A 16,448-nucleotide genomic window follows, 5' to 3' on the forward strand; every position below is an offset into this window, starting at 1 on the left:
CCATAATTTCCCTAGAAACAAACCCTTAAAACCAGGAATCCCATGTGCATCTAACTAGGAGTATTTTCTTTAGTCATTAACAAATGAGAGCTGTGTTCCGTGGTATCCTAACTTAAAGAAAGTAATTGCAAGGACTCAAGTAGTGAAAGTTTGCCTTGTGTTCTGCTCCTGTAATGAGCTCTGCAGGAGCAGTCCAGGCATTGCTCAGTGAAGGGTTAGGGCCAGGCTGTCTGTAAAGAGCCACCCTCTCTGATCAATTTCTTGGAGATAGTGCTGCTACTTAAAACAAAGTTTTCTTAAGGAGTTTTTAGAGTGGAAAATGAGACTCACTAAGATGTGCCTCAGCATTTGCTTAAATCGCTATAACTTTTGGTGGAAACAGAACACTAAGCCTTATTTATAGTGTGACAATTAACCATCTCTTAATTCTAGTAATTATGATTGTGCAATTATATGATTACGAATGGATTTAATGCCAAAAATGCCTTTAAATAAAGTCAAATTTTAGTTAGTTGAAACTAGATATATTCAACACTAATAGCCTTCTAGCAGTGTAATGAATTTGCTGTTAGTCTTCTGTGCAATACCTTCATCCCTTCTGGGTGCTTTTAAGGTTTCGTATATACTGTTTGTCTTATTTTAATATGTATTATGTTCCAATGGCTAAGTTTTAATAATTTTAAGTGTGTATATTGGCTAATGTTGGATTTGTTTCTGTACAGCATGATGGAAGATGTTTTAAAATTTTGCACTTTTTCTAGTATTTGCAAATTTGTAATCTAAATTTTTAAATGCACACTTATTTTGTACATAATGATTATTAAATTAGCTTTGTATATAACAGCTGGGGCTGGAGAAAATAAATAATAATCAGATGTGTGATTTCTCTGTGCTTTTTTCATGGTGTGGTCCAGGTATTTATAACTATACCAAGAGGGTTGGTGTGTTTAAGACAGGAACTATTACTAGTCTGTTGCACGTTTTATTAAGACAGGTAATAAATAATAGGCTCTGGAGGGGGAATAACAAGTGGGGGGGGGGGACCTAGGCTAGGCAGCATGAACCAATGTGACCTGGCCTCCTAATCTGCTAACATCAAGAAACTTTTTTGGGGGGAAGTATTCCCGTTGCCTTTAGTGGGGAAGGAATAGATCTCCCTTCAGCAAGCAAGTGAATTAGGGGAGTCTTTCTGCTTCCAGGTAAGGTGCTGTCAGGAAAGGCTGGAGAACCATAAAATCTTCAGATTCCCTTCCATGGCAAATCCTTATTTCAGCAGCTAAGCGGAGAAGAGGGAGCTGCTTTCTCTCATGCCCCCACTACACAAACTACTAAATCCGTACTACAGGTTGGACCTCTCTAATCCGGCACTCCCTGGTCCGTCAACATCCGTGGTCCGGCATAGGCGCTGACTCCGTGGGTGCTCCACGGCTGGAGCACCCACAGGGAAAAATCAGTGGGTGCGGAACATCCACAGGTGCCAAGCTCCCCCCTCTGCCCCTTCCTCTTGCACGCCGGCGGCCCCACACTTACCAACTCCTCCTCCTCCCCCCCCAGTGCTTGCAAAGCGCCGAGAACAGCTGATTCGTGGCGTTCAAGCTCTGGGAGGGAGGGGGAGGACCTGGGGCCAGCAGCTGGGACCTGCGGCCGGCATTGGAGCGGCCGGCTGAGCGCACCCCTACTTCCCATGCCCATGGAGACCTGCTGGCACTCTGCATTGACCTCCTGTGGGTTGGCAAATTCTCTGGTTCGGCACTGGTCAGGTCCCGAGGGTGCCGGACTACAGAGATTCAACCTGTATAAACTAGCCTCAGGAGGGTATTCTCCCCTAGTGCTGCAAGGAAATGTTTGAGATTAGTCAGTTCCTACAGAAATAAAAATGGTGAGTAATGGGTTCTTTAAATCCTGCTTTATTTACAAAATTTACTTTTTCCAGACCTGGGAGCTCCTCTTTTCACTATCTTCCTTTAGGATCTGGTGTTTCACTGCAGGAAAGGTCAGGGCTTCTGGGAGTTACTATCGGTCAGGAGGAAACTGAAATCTGTTCCAGGCTCATGTTCAGTTGGTTTCTCACCTCTGGAACGAAGACAAGAACCATGCTGTAAACTTGGCAGTCAAAGTACAAAGGTGAACAGTCTATTTTGCTTCCTTTTACTATCAGATCTGGGTCCTGGAAGCTATGTGGAACTCTTGGGCTACCTGCTATTAGGTATTGAACCTTATGGCCTAGTCCTTCACCATTACTCCAATCCATAGTTTTTCTTCATGTGAGTAAGGCTCATATACCAGTACACACAGCTGCAACTCATTTTTGAAAGGGCACGCTGTCGCCCAGTAAGTGTGAATGGGTGCAGCACCCCACAAGGGGGCAGTTACAATCATCCTTTCTGCTGTTGAAGAAAAACACAAACTTTGATTAAAAGCTGCACAGAATTGAATGCAAATTGAATACCTCAAAAACAGCCTTGCTCCAGTTACTCCTTGCAGGGTGGCTTTGTCTCCTTCCACTAGTAACATTGCTCCTTCGCGCAAACCCTGGATTGACAAGAAATAAAACCCCAAGCTGTCACTTGAGCTCCAACACGAGAGATCCGAGTTAACTGGGAATTCTTAATTTAACTGGGAATTGATCACTTTGAGGACTGACAGGTTCTTGTCCCAAGACCCAGTATTATTCAAATTATGATATCGTTGGGAATCTCGATGTGCACAGTTGCAACACTCAACTATAGGAACTCTTCTGTCTTTACAAGTATTATTAATAAATTTAGCACAGTCACAAACACTAACTCAGTAAGGTAGATAGCGATAATACAAAAAGTATCTCTGGTTGAGCATCTAACCACAAGTTACCTTAAGGGTTATTTTATTTCAGCTCGCTTAAAGCATTTGACTCATCTCTGGCAACCTGGTGTTTATTTTAACTAGTAGTTCTCACAGTGAAGAGTATGGTCGCAGATGAGCAATCCCCAAGATGCATTATTTGGGCACAGACAGCAATTACTGCCTATATGCTGACTCCATCACCTGTGCCTAATAAGGATGGCACTTCTTCAAAGATGATGGCACTAGGACAAAGTAGGTAAATCAAAGCTAGTGTTGCGAGGATGATTTCACTTTTTACAATCAGTTCACTGTGTCTTTAAAACACGTGAAGGGGAAATAAAATGGTTCCTTGGGATCCTTCATTAGCTTTAACTACCATCATTCTCAAAGTCTAGTTTGTCAAGATTGCCATACAGCAACCAATGAAGTTTGTTAGAAACCACAACTAGGTATTTCTCAGACAGCAGGGATTGGGCATGCTGGCTAGGATGGAAATCGTCTGAATGCTGACCTCCTACACAGCAGTGTGTTGTCATAACAAGTGTTTAGTGATAAAGATGCTTTGCCCCTCAGCTCCACTCCGTCCCCTATTCTGCCTCTAGCCCCAGTTCTGCCATCAGCCTAAGCTCCTCTGCTGAGCCAACTGTGCTGTAATGGAGGGGGGGCATGGACAGATTCCATTACTGGTAAGAGGAGTGTGACAGGTAGAGTTTGGGCACCACTGCTCTACTCTCTGCAGCCAGAGGCAGTGCTGCATACAGGGTTTTTCTTGCATAGAACAAGAGGCCTTGAATATACAGGATGCAGATTAGACCAACCTGAACAAGGTTGAAGCTAGCAGTGAAACGTCTCCATGGTAGAAGATGGATAGAAAAGCCTTACAGTACTATGGGAAAGATTAAGACATCTAAAATTCAATACCTGATTGGAGAGGGTGCATTCATATGACTTGAGTTCTGGAGATGAGAGTTTGAGTGGGATGTATTACTCACCAGAACTGGAGGGGTGTTTGGTTCCTCATGATACTGAAGTATCCTCTCCGCACGAGTCTCCTGGAATAGTAGGATCTAGTGTGAGTCTAGGTTTAAGTAATTTCTGCTATAGGAGTACTTAGAATTTAGAACCTTCTAGCTAAATATCACAAAGCACTTCAAGAAATGTTAACTTGATAATGTTTCCTAATGCTCCTATGAGGTAGGCAAGTATCATTCCCAACTGAAAAACTTCATTTGCTTGAAGCTTATGGGTGTAATATTGGCCATACTGAAGTCAATGGCAAGATTCCCACTGATTTCACTGGGGCCAGGAGTTCACCCTGTATCTCAAATACTAACCTTTTGTTAAAATGTTGCAAACAAAAAAAATCTAAATTTGGAAACCCAGAAAGGTTCCACTTCAATTTATTTTAAGGTTAAGGAACTATTTGATTAAATATTGCTCTGTCCCTCATACTGCTGGAGGTAGTTCTGTAAGTAATTTCTGAATGAAGGAGATAGGAGTCTCCAGAGAAAGGGGACAAGGTTTCCACCATGAATTAGCTACATATTTCTCCTTAATAGAAATGACATTTAAAGCCCTAATCAGGTTTCCTTGGCAGAGAACTCTGCCATGTAACCACGTTCCCTTGGAGTTGTTGGTGAGCCGAGTGACAGAAATAAGCAAGCGCAAAGAAGGGATAGAAGGACACAAAGGGAAAGAAGAAAGCCAGAAGGATTTATGAAAAGGTCAGAGGAACACAAAGGACAGAGACAAGCATTTATATCCCACACAGCTTTTCCCCCTAGAAGTTCTGCAGAAAATTGAGCAGTAAGAAATAATAACTGTTAGCTTGCCTCTAGAGCAGCAGACAGTTTTTTTTCTCCCTGCAAAACTGATTAAAGTGTACCTGTACATCCATATCTTAAAACAGACCTACATTTAAAAAGTTTGGGTCCGGGTCCTCCATTTCTCCATGGTTCTGAGGTGGAGAGTATCTTTTATTGTCTCCAAGAAACTGCCTGTGTGCGGACAGATACCATCCTTGTAAATAAAAGGCTGAAGTACTTTGTATCATAGGAGCAAAATTCCCAGGAATTGTGCTCTTAGGAGTTAACTAGTTGCAAATTATAGGTGGTTTGTTCAGCTATTACAATTTAAATTATCCCAGCTTCTTACTGAGTAGACCTAAATTCACAGCTCTGCACCTTAGTCTATGTATATGGACTCTCTATTTGATGTAATATTTTCCCCTCTGAATTCCATTTACAATCTGGGCTCACTTTATCTGAGAACTTAAGGTTTATTGCTGAAGTGCCTTGGGGTGGGTGTAGTAATTTCCATATCCCTTACAGGTTCCATAAACCAGAGGTTCTTAGATGACCTTCGCTCCACCGTGACCTGAAAGTCTCAAACGCAAACTCTTGTAGATGTGTATAAAGCCTCAAGACATTTCTAGATGGAATGTCACAGTGGACCAGCAAGTTAGACAGTCTGTGGTGAAAGTTTTCCAGAAATATTGCATTTTACCTAATGCCGCAGGTATCGTTATTCAAGTTTTTTTTAAGTTTGCCCTTTAGTATTCTCCCTTGCCCACCTAAGCAGTACATGTCAGCAGTAATATTAACTGTATTAGTCATCAAAAAGCCTGGGTTAGCCATCAAAATTTGTTCCACCTCAGTAATACTGTTGCCAAGTAATCTTCCCATTCCCAAGGAAAACCTTCCAAGAGGAGGCTAGCAGTAACAAAGGTTCCTTTGCTTCATTTACATTTCAAACAACTCCAGCAGGCAGCTGCTAGACAGCAGCAAGCTTTACAAGTCACAGCATATGCATATTGTACTCAGACTTTAGTGTACTAGCTCTGCACCTGGCGGAGAGGTACTTTACTTACACCCATGTGAGTGCTGTTAACATCTGGATCCAAGTAGTGGGGGTTGATGTTAAAAGGAACCAATCCAAGGGCCTGCAGAGAAGGTGGGTACACGATGGGCATGTCATTGGTTGTGTTGATGCTGATAGTAGCTACGTTAGTTCCTGCACTGGACCCCAGGTATGGAATTCCATCCTGGAAGATAAAGCAGCACTGTAATAGGAAAGGTTATTGCTGCAAGAAACTTAGTTCTTGATGCCGGAGATGAGACTGATGCCTTTTGAAACTGTCTGAGAGAAGGGATGTAAAAAGTAAGGTAAAAAAATTGGTGAAGTCAAACTCCCCAACTATAATATCTTTAATGCTAGACGGGGGAAGTTGAGGTGAAGTAACTGCCTCAAAATTACATACTCTGAGGCAGAGCTGAAACTGAATCCAGATAAACTCAATCCTGTGCCTTAACGTGTCAGACTCTGTAGGGAAATGATAGTGCATATGTTCTGACAATACTCACTGGTGAGAAAACAGGCATATTCTTTTAGACAACATTATGCTTATGTTGTTTCAGGGTTATTTACCAAGCATGTCCCGGGGTTGTTTCTGTTGGCAGCACAGCAAGTGTCTGCCTGTTACATTTTTATGAATTCATTTTCATCCTGTTCAAAATAGCCTAAACCTTTGGTGCCGCTGGTGCTTTTGGAGGCTAAGACCTTTTTGCCCCAAGACTTCTAACCCTAAACACAGGTAAGGGCCAGATCCTCTGGTGGTGTAAATCTGCAAAGTTCCAGTGAAGTCCGTGGAGATGCATCAATCTAAACAACCTGTGAGCTGAGTGCTGCAATCCTAACCATACCATCTGAAGTTAATATTGTTATAATGCAAGTACAGAATTTGAGATACGTTCATTATTGAAGGTCCCTGCTGGAAAAATGTTTCATGCTGGTTTGAATGGAGAGACAAGTGGTTACTGTGTATTGGTTTTTAAATCACCACTTTACTTAGGACCATATCTCTGAAAGTATGTAAGCTCCCAATCAGACTGATTTCAAATGGGAGTTAGGCACCTAAAAACCTTTACAAATCTGGCCTTTGATTCACAGAAATAGGTGTACAAAATTGCTGAGAAGGTCAAGGTTTTCACAACTAAAGCCTGGTTCTCCTTTTGATAGTCAGAGTGCTGAGTTCCTGCCTAGAGTATCAGTAAAAAGCTCTTTTCAAAAGGCCACATCTTTCAGTTTCTTACAGTTCCAGTCAGCTTTGTCACATCAACAGCATCTAGTTTGGGGTGTTGATTCATCCCTTCCCTTTGAAAGTGTCATCAAGAAGACAGGCCAGCAGCTGGGTCTCATGTTCCCCCGAATGCCAATTTTGAGTTTGTGCTGGCTCCCAACTGGCTCCTCAGTTCCTCCAGACTCCAAGACAAGAGGGAACAATGCCACCCTCCTCTTCACATTTGGGAAGAGCAATGTCCAAGTTTTCTTATCAATACTACTGCTCTGCATGGACAGAATATCTGTATTCCACCCGGGAAGGAAAGAATTGAGTTCATTTGTGCCCAGAGATGTTAGCTAATGTGGGCTAAGTGTGCCACCCAAGATGGGTTACCAAAAGTACCAGCAAGGGGAGGGTGCCAATAATTCAGGGAAGAGTCAAGCTACCAACGTCACGCTGAAGTGAAGTAGCTCTGAAGGTAAAAAGGAATAGTTCAAGGGAGCTTATGCCACCAGACCAATGCAAGGCACGGAGAATGTTAGACCTTTTAAAACAGCTCCTTGTTCTAACAAGGACCTGGTGTGGGGTGTCAGGAATTTTCTTAACAGCAAGAGCTTGGTGTAGGAAGCATTCTGATGAGGCTATTTGGATCAACATAATACCATAGCTCATATCCGCCATCACCTAGGCTCCATCTGTATGGACTGCAGTAAATCACCCCAAATAGTGTGGAAAATCTGTAGCTTCTTCCTGCATGTCTTCAGTAGAGATGTTAAGTGTACTTCAAATGTACTAGAAGCTGTGCAGCATCAGAGATCAATTGACTGATCCAAGTGATTTGCTAGGTAGCTATTTTTGCTGGGTTGAAAGCAGTTGCTCAATTACTCTCAGCCACATCATTAATATGGCCCAAGTCAGCGGTATTTGATAACAGCTCTTTTGATAAAAGCCCTCTTTTCAATTTGGTAGCTCCTTCAGGCCTTACTTTTTGTAACATTTATTACACCTAAGGATAAAATCTTCTGCAATGGTATGTGCCATACACTGTTGTGCAATTTGTAGAGCCAACTGAAGGAGGTTAGTGTTGACACTGCCAAGCTAACTCATCATCATCTTCCTTATGCATCACAATATCTAGATTGGCTGAACATCAAGGGTAGCAAGGTGTTGCAGTCCACCTTCCAATTTCTAACTGTGCCTCTCCACCACCACGTTTGACAGTCTGCATTGCTGTCCCACCGTCATACTGTGAAGACTGGGCTTAGCTAAACTTATGCAGTGTGGCAGCCACTCCGGCCATTTCAATCAGCAACCGCTTAAACCTAATCCAAGATTAGCGTCCCAGGTTGCAAACAAGTGGATGTAAGGGAGACGTTTCTACTGCCTTCTTGTGGCATCCCCTGTGAGTAGCATAAAGCAAAATGAAAGTAGACAAAATGCAGAACGTAGGCACGTTGCCAACTGTCCTTTTCAACCCATGATTCATCTTTCTGAGTTGTCCTTATGACTCTCAAAACCAGAATGGAGAACCACCAAAGACACATGCACCAGCCCCATGAGCCTCAGCAATACTCTTGCCAATTATGGCCAACACTCCTGATATTCCAGTTTAGTGACATCTCAGCATGGGCTATGTACATGGGTAGATTCTTAGGACCGGAAGGGACCTCAAGAGGTCTTCTAGTCCAGTCCCCTGCACTCAAGGCAGGACTAAGTATTATCTAAACCAGGTGTGGCCAAACTATGGCTCATGAGCCGCATGCAGCTCTTGCGGTTAGAGTGCAGCTCATGGAGGCCCCCTCCCCACCCCACGCACACACATTCTCCACCTACCAGACTTGGCGGGGGGGGGGGGGGGGGGGGGGGGGGGGGGGGGTCCCCCTTCCCGGGGGGGGGGGGGGGGGGGCTCCGTCCGACCGCGGGGGGCTTCTGCTCTTCAGCAGGGTGGTGGGACTAGGTACTTCTGCCCTGCAGGGATGAGAGGGTCTAAGGGCTTTAGCCCCGCAGAGGGTGTCAGGGCAGAAGCCACACGGCCCGGCAGGTGCCGGCCCGTGAGGGAGATTCTGCGCATCTTGCGGCTCTCGAACTTCTGAAGATTGTATGTGGCTCGGAGGGTCAGTAAGTTTGGCCGCTCCTGATCTAAACCATCCCTGACAGGTGTTTGTCTAACCTGCTCTTAAAAAATTTCCAGTGATGGACTAACTAGTTGGGTACAACAGGGCCTGCCTCAGTGGTATCTCGTGGCCCAAAGAGGCACTACTCACCCTGTTGCAGGGTCTCTGACAGCCGGCTGCTGCCTTTCACAGGGGCTAGGGCCATGGTGCTTTGGCCCTCTAGCTAAGGCACACTTGAGTCCCGCCTCTTATGGGGTATTAAAATCCAAAAATAAAGGAATACCATAAACTCAAAACCATGGTTGTCTGAGGAGTCTTCAGCCGGACCCAGCCCTTCTACTCAGGGCTTGTCTTCAGGCAGCCAGGCCTTTTAGTCAGTTGGTCTTCCTGGGCCTGGTCAACCCATCCAGGCAGTGTTTGAGAAATCTTGCATTACAAAGACTAATCTGAAGTCAGAGATGAAACACTTATGTTACTTCATGGAAGAAGAGTTCCTTGATGATGTTCTGCTGCTGAGACGCCTGAGTCCATGCACCCAAGCATAGCTAAGGGAGCTGGAGGACTTGGGGGATTGGTACTAAGAATCAGAGTCTCACTTCTGGGGCACTGGCTTGAATCTAAAGTACATGCATCTGGCACCTACTCTACACTATATGTGGGCTTGGCAGAAGTCAGTTTTTATTTTTAATCATTTCTATAGATATCAATTTTAAGCATTTTCAATTTAAATTTTCAGTTGCACAAAATTATGGGTTTTGAGTATTTTTCAATTTTTATCTATTTACATTTTCATAGTTGCAGGAGATTACAGAGGGGTCAGAAAATATTTAATGACAGACGTTGCAATTCAAAAAGTTAAAGCTTTATAACCGTTAAACACAGTATCATCGTGTCAAAAATATACAAAATAAACAACCTTAAATCACACAAACAAGTTCTCAAGCATTTCTTACTTTGCATATCTGTACATTTTGATGATTAATTTTTTGTTGGTTTATGTGTGTATGGTGAAATGGATGTTTATTGATAAAGCTAATCCTTCTAAGTCGAATTACATGTGAAAGGAGTGGTTGTTTCAATTGTGTTTACAGTGGACATGATGGATATCTGACCTTTAAGTGTCTCTCTCCTGCTATCTGTACCCTGAGCCAGTCCATCTCTTCTTTCTACCCACATGAGTTTCTTAAAGGAGAGATCATAGGCGCCAACTTTCTTGGCGCCGGTGGATGTCCGCGCCCCTGGCCCCACCCCATCCCTGCCCCTGGCCCTGCCCCCATTCCAACCCCATCCCCAAAGTCCCCGCCCTAACTCCGCCCCCATTGGATCCCTGCCCCGGCCCCACCTCTTCCCCAGCGCGTCGTGTTCTCCCTCCGCCCCGCGAATCAGCTGTGTCGCCGCGCAAGCGCTGGGAGGGAGGCGGGAGAAGCAGGATGCGGCAGCCCGCACAGGAGAGGAGGCGGCGGCAAGCTGGAGCAGGGGGGCGGGGCCACGGGGAGCTGCCGGTGGGTGCTAAGTACCCACCAATTTTTTTCCGTGGGTGCTCCAGACCCAGAGCACCCACGGAGTCGGCGCCTATGTGAGAGATAATGGTTGATTTAACTCAAGTATGGGGGTAGTGGTTTCTCCTTGGGAGAAACATATGGCAGCTATTACTAGATTACAGCATGAATTACTAAATTTTGTTGAGTGGCCATAAGACTGCAGTTGAAGATATGGACATCAATAAAATGTAAGGCCACAAGGGATCATTATGATAGTCTGACTGCTTGTATAACACAGGACATAACATTTCACCCAGTAATTCCTGCATAAAGCCTTCAGGCTTGAACCATGGTATTCTAAAGTGTAGCAACCATGTATAAGCAATTAAAAAAGCTTCTCCAAACACTAAGGAATACAAGCTGAACAATATCCATCCATGCCCTTTGTAATTTAGTTTGTGAATCATTTAGGTTACCTCAAGAACTCTTTTCCTGATCTCCTGGAGCAGACTGTTGTCATAAAGAGCTTTCAAGAGCCGAAATGTGTTTCCACCACCTGCAGGAAAACAGTGTAGCTTTGCCTTATTTCAGACTAAGAATTGCCAGATTGGAAGACCCCAGTGGGCCATCTAGTTGGTATCCTGCCTGCAGCAGTAGGTAAAGCCAGCTGCTTCAAAGGAATACTGACCTCAGCTGAGGGTCAGTTTATGCCCTAGAGAATCTCGGTCACATTTACCGCAGCTAATGTAATTGAAGATACCAGTCTAATATGCACATGAGTAAAGTTTTTAAATTATTAGTCTCAACACAATCCTATACTATAGCGACGTGATCTCATTCCAGTTTTTAGGAAGATTTGATGTCTGAGAAAGAATGGATGAATCCAAAACTCAATCTTCTGTTTATTCAAACTACAGAAGATAATTCCTTCCTACGCTGACACAGAATTTAGAGAAGGTGGCAGGAATTGGATCTAACTGGTAGGAACTTGACACTCTGAGAAGTGTCTTTATTAACGCTTGGTGAATTTAGCGGGCTCAGTGCTCTGACTACAACTAGATTCCCTACTGGCAAATTGATTCCAATGTAGCAACTGCACTTACTCCTCTGGACCGTCATCATTAGAAGAAGTTTATTAATGTCTGTACAAGAAGCAGACTAGACCCTCTTGGTCAAGGTTCATGCTTTGACTACACCTTGTGCGCTTATGGAGAGCAAGAACATTTTCTGAAGCGTTTACAAATAAATTGAAAACTAGGTCTTGTAGCCTGATCCATAGATTACGTATTAATTATATTGATTAATTATATTAAGAATCCTCAGTTAGCACTTTGAGGATCGACAGGTTCTTGTCCCAAGCTCAGCCCCAGTATTATTTAGATTATTATATGGTTGGGAACTCTTCTATATTTACAAATAGTTTATTAATACATTTAGCACAGTCAAACCCTCCAACTCAGTAAGGTAGATAGAGATAATACAGAAAGTACATCTGAGTATCCATGCTTGCTACATCCCTTGCAGAACAACCTGAAATGTTAGCCGTTCTCTTCCTCCTCATCACCAGTGGCCATCATTCTGGCACATCCCCGGGGCAGTGGGAGAGAGATGTAGCCCACAGGCTGGGAGGTAACTTTTACAATAGGTTACGCTGACACCATTGTGTCTAATGTATATTCAGTAGGGGTTTCTCCACTCTTCCTTATTTGTATTTCCTCATCCCTACTAATGTTGAGGTGTCCTTCTTATATAAAAGTTAGTATATTAACCATTTCAATTTATTATCATGTGTTAATTCGTTGCCATGGCACTCTTGTGGTTGGATGTTCTTTCCAAAACTTTCCAAAAGATGGTGTTTAGCTCATGTTTCTGTGGGTGGCTGATGTCAATATTGACAAAATTCCCCTTACACTCTTTTTCCAGTTCCCCAAAATTTAGGGGTTACTCTCGGGCCGTTTATCTGTGCCAAAGTTCATAGGCCTCAAGTCTCAGCTAACTGTTGAAGCCAATGTCTTAAAGGATACAAGCCTGTCAGTTCGCTGTATTAGTGCTGAATATAATGAAGGCAGAATATAATGAAGGCAAGGCAGAGAATATAATAAAGACAAGCTAGTCTTATGGGCTACAGTCTAAAGTTATGCTCAGCAAGGGTTGGTGTAGATAGATACAGTACCTGAACGCCAGAAGAATTCAAGTCACATTATTATTTCTGCCTCCATCAAATGGGGAAACAGCCTGGATTCTCTTGGTTTTTTAAAGCAATATTGATTAATGGAGATATCCTATCTCCTACAACTGGAAGGGACCCAGAAAGGTCACTGAGTCCAGCCCCCTGCCTTCACTAGCAGGACCAAGTACTGATTTTTGCCCCAGATCCCTAAGTGGCTCCCTCAAGGATTGAACTCACAACCCTGGGTTTAGCAGGCCAATGCTCAAACCACTGAGCTATCCCTCCCCCCCCCAAGGTTCTGTTACTAACCTTTTTTGTTCTGCCTTTTCCTCAAGTGTATTTTTAGTTTAGATGTCAAATCCAAGCCATGACAGTGTAGTATGTTGTTAGGAGGGCCAATCAGAGTTTAGACCTAAATTATAGGGGTTTCTAAATATAATTGATTCTCTTTAAAATTGAGAGATCTTGACACAGACATCAAACCCTCATAGAATTTTTGTATTCCCAACATTTCAGCATTCCACTAGTGCATGAGACCCTGAAACAGATGTCAGTTTTCATTGTTCAAATGCAATATGACACACAACAATATAAACAGTGAAATGTCTAAGTCTCTGCAAGATCAGGTCTTAACATGTAGCCCCCACCCCAATATACACTCCTAATCTTAACTAGAAAGGGAACTCCTAATTGCCACTGTGAACTAGAAATGTTTTCTTATCTGAGTTGTTTTTAATGACCAGCCCTCTTGGACAGAATCAGGTCCTTCACTCCCGTTTCTCCTATATAAGTGTTGGGTGAGACTGCACTAATTTTTCTATGTTATACTTAAGGGGGGAAAAGGTCCAAAAACTAACACTTACCAATAAATATTGCTTCAGATTTCCTTACAGCTTCTACAGGATCTGAAGATTCATGAATACTGTCTAACCCATATCCTATAAGAAAACATTTGTTTATCTACCTTTGCCATTTCTATTTAAATAAAGATATGAGAAGTCGCACCTATTTTCCAAAACCCCTTACAAGAAGCTACTAAGGAAACATAGCAGCCAGAGGTTGAGATGCAAAGTACTGTCATACAGTACAAGCCGGCTAGGAGACAGAAGATAGGAGGAGAAGGTCAATTTCAGCCTGGCAAAAGGTGAAGAGGTATGTGCACCACAGGATTATTATAGCAATGGTGGTGTTAATTAGATTTATGGGTGAACTGGAAAAAGAGATTAAAAGGAAGCTGGCAAAGTTTAAAGATGAATAGGCAAAACTATTCATGCTAAGCAGGATGAGGGAGAATGTGGAAATTACCAGAGAGCCCTAACAGACACAGGATTGGCCAATACAGTGCAAAATGCAAGGCAAGGAATAATTTGCACTATTCAGACAAACACACACTGGAATGAATAAATGAACTATTCATATTACACTGTTGAGGTTTCGGTTATCTGGAGCCACACAGGAAAGTGGCCTGTTAGGTGTCATTGTGGACAGTTCAAAGATAACATCTGCTGTTATCTGTTGAGGGGGGATTTTGTTTTATTTTTGAAGGGCAGAATTGTTTAACTAGATCTTGTACACCAGTTAGACAGATATAGAAGTCATGCAACAGCCTCTATTCCTTGATACTGGCCACTTGAAAAAGCTAGCATGTCTATTCACCAGAAAAAACCCACAGAACTAAAGTTCATGCAAAATATTTTAATAAGTCACCATGTTGATTTCCCCCTACAGAAACTCCAGGTCCATAAGCAGGATGCTGTCTTACCTAAACTTTCAAACTTCTCTCTTGCGGTCTTGGCATAGGCATCTCGATCATGAAGAGCGTAGGGAATAAACAAAACTCTCTTCACCTTCCTAGGAAAGACAGATAACATGATCACAACTTGGGCAAATAGTTTGGGCTTCATCAGCTTTGTTATATGGGCGTAACTAGTTGTAACAGCAGACCCAAAGTTTAACCTACTTGGTTTCTCTCTCTCTCCACTACCCCCATTTAAACTTTCCTTGTGACCTAACAAGTTGGAGTTAAATGCAGAGATCAGAAGTGGTGATGAAAGCTTCGTATTGCTGAGTGGACATAAAGTTGCACGCTAACGGGGTGAAAGGGAAGGGCTGCTTTTCCTGATACAACCAAGAAGAGGTTTTAAGAAGGCCTAAGATAAAGTAGCCTTCCTCTTCCTTCCTTTTATTTTAAAAAAGAAACTGTTTGCTTTTCCTACTTTTCCATCCACAACATCTGATTTCCAAAGACCTGAACGTCACCAAACCTTCAGTGACAATGCTGATAATAAGTACCAACAATCTTTTTAAAATGAATAAAGTTCAGGCTATGACTAACTTACGCCTGCTGTGTGACACTCCCATTTCTATCAGTCTGTGTTCAGCCCTATGAATTTCGAAGAAAACTAAACACTGCAGCATTGTTTCTCAGCATACCAGTATCTTGTCCTGTTCTACATATGTCCCTAGAAGGGCCCCAGTCCCAATGCAACACCATTGTCTATACCAGGAATCCAGCTGTGCCTCATGGTCCAGGCAGCCCTTCCACCTAGTGCACTAGCCTCCCCGCCCCATACTCTCTCACACACACTTTATAGCACATTGTTTGATATGTCTGCTTAAAATGTAACCACTATGTTCTCTTCGCTAGAACATCCAAGACTGAGCTACACCATTATGAAGTGCACGGGGCAGCACACCTCGTCAGTGCTTAGCAGACAGAGACAGGCGGCTGCCATGAGTTTACACCCTAAAACTACCCAAGGGATCTGGGCAACCCCATTCCCATTTAAATGATCGGGAACTGGGCACCCAAGCACCAGCGGCAGCTTTGAAAAGCGCCAGCGTTGGTGTACAACTGGAAGGTGCTGCTGGTTGGCTGGGCACAGTGCTAAAGAGGAGGCAGCACTGGAAGCCCTGCTCGGGGGTCTCGCGGGAGGGAGGCACTGCAGAGTAGGCACAGACTCTCCACTTGGGCCAGCACACGCGCCTCCCTCCAGCTCTTGGTGGGCGTCAGCAAGCGCCGCGCCCAGAGACGAGGACAGCACTTGGGGGCACAAGCTGCCCCCTGGCTCTGCACACGCCACAGGCGCTAGCCCGGCGGGTCAGCGGAGTCTGGCTGAAGGCTTGTCCGGGCCGTGCCCTGGCACAACGAGTCACGAGAGCAGAGCCGCCTCCTAGGGGTGACCAGATGTCCCGATTTTTGGGTCTTTTTCTTATATAGGCTCCTATTACCCCCCACCCCATCCCGATTTTTCACACTTGCTGTCTGGTCACCCTATGCGGCCTCCCCAGGCGGGGTCGCGGGGCGCTGGCACCTACTGCCCGAAGAAGCTCCTGACTTGCTGCTGGCAGTGGCCCAGGTACCCTCCGCCGCGCAGGGTGGAGTTGGACACCAGCAGCAGCCGCCGGGGGGGGCCCATCAGCGCAGGCGGGTGTAAAGCGCCGCTGAGCAGGGGCGGAAGCCAGCGCGCGGTCCTGCCTCTGACCTCGGCCCCGCCCCTCGGAGCTCTGCGGCTCTCAGCGCACGCCGAGTCCGGCCCGTGCTGCTGCGGGGCGGGGCCTGGAGGGAACCCGGGCACCACGCCGGGCTCGATTGCTTTGGTCTGTTCGGCCAGGCCGCCTAGTTGCCAATCGACCTGTGCGGGGACGTGGAGAGCCCCTGGAGCGGCGCGCACGGCCTGGGCCATGCTGGACTTCGCGATCTTCGCCGTTACCTTCCTGCTCATCCTGGTGGGGGCCGTGCTCTACCTCTATCCGGTAACTGCCACGGGGGGGCGGGGCGCGCTCTACCCGTACCCGGT

The 16,448-nt window shown here is 44.7% G+C and overlaps 2 protein-coding genes across 2 annotated transcripts in view; one reads left to right on the forward strand and one right to left on the reverse strand.

Moving 5' to 3' along the window:
* Positions 1-1,891: 1,891 nt before the first annotated feature.
* On the reverse strand, positions 1,892-16,258 carry LOC112111183 (alpha-aspartyl dipeptidase-like; the record flags this gene model as incomplete). Its single annotated transcript, XM_029910527.1, has 8 exons — positions 1,892-2,073; positions 2,450-2,532; positions 3,816-3,875; positions 5,693-5,866; positions 10,955-11,034; positions 13,512-13,586; positions 14,411-14,499; positions 16,134-16,258. Coding segments are annotated over 8 exons (765 nt in total), but the record flags the coding sequence as incomplete, so codon positions are not given.
* A 13-nt stretch (positions 16,259-16,271) lies between these two features.
* Positions 16,272-16,448, forward strand: part of LOC112111175 (cytochrome P450 20A1) — a gene marked incomplete at its 5' end in the record, with an annotated part of 19,422 nt that continues 19,245 nt past the window's right edge. The window contains one exon of the mRNA XM_026647755.1: positions 16,272-16,404. Within this exon, the coding sequence (XP_026503540.1) occupies positions 16,272-16,404 (133 nt within the window). The remainder of the gene's footprint in view (positions 16,405-16,448) is intronic.

This window comes from Terrapene carolina, unplaced genomic scaffold (genome assembly GCF_002925995.2).
Source record: "Terrapene carolina triunguis isolate 2854851 unplaced genomic scaffold, T_m_triunguis-2.0 Scaffold62, whole genome shotgun sequence".
NCBI lineage: Eukaryota > Metazoa > Chordata > Testudines > Emydidae > Terrapene > Terrapene triunguis.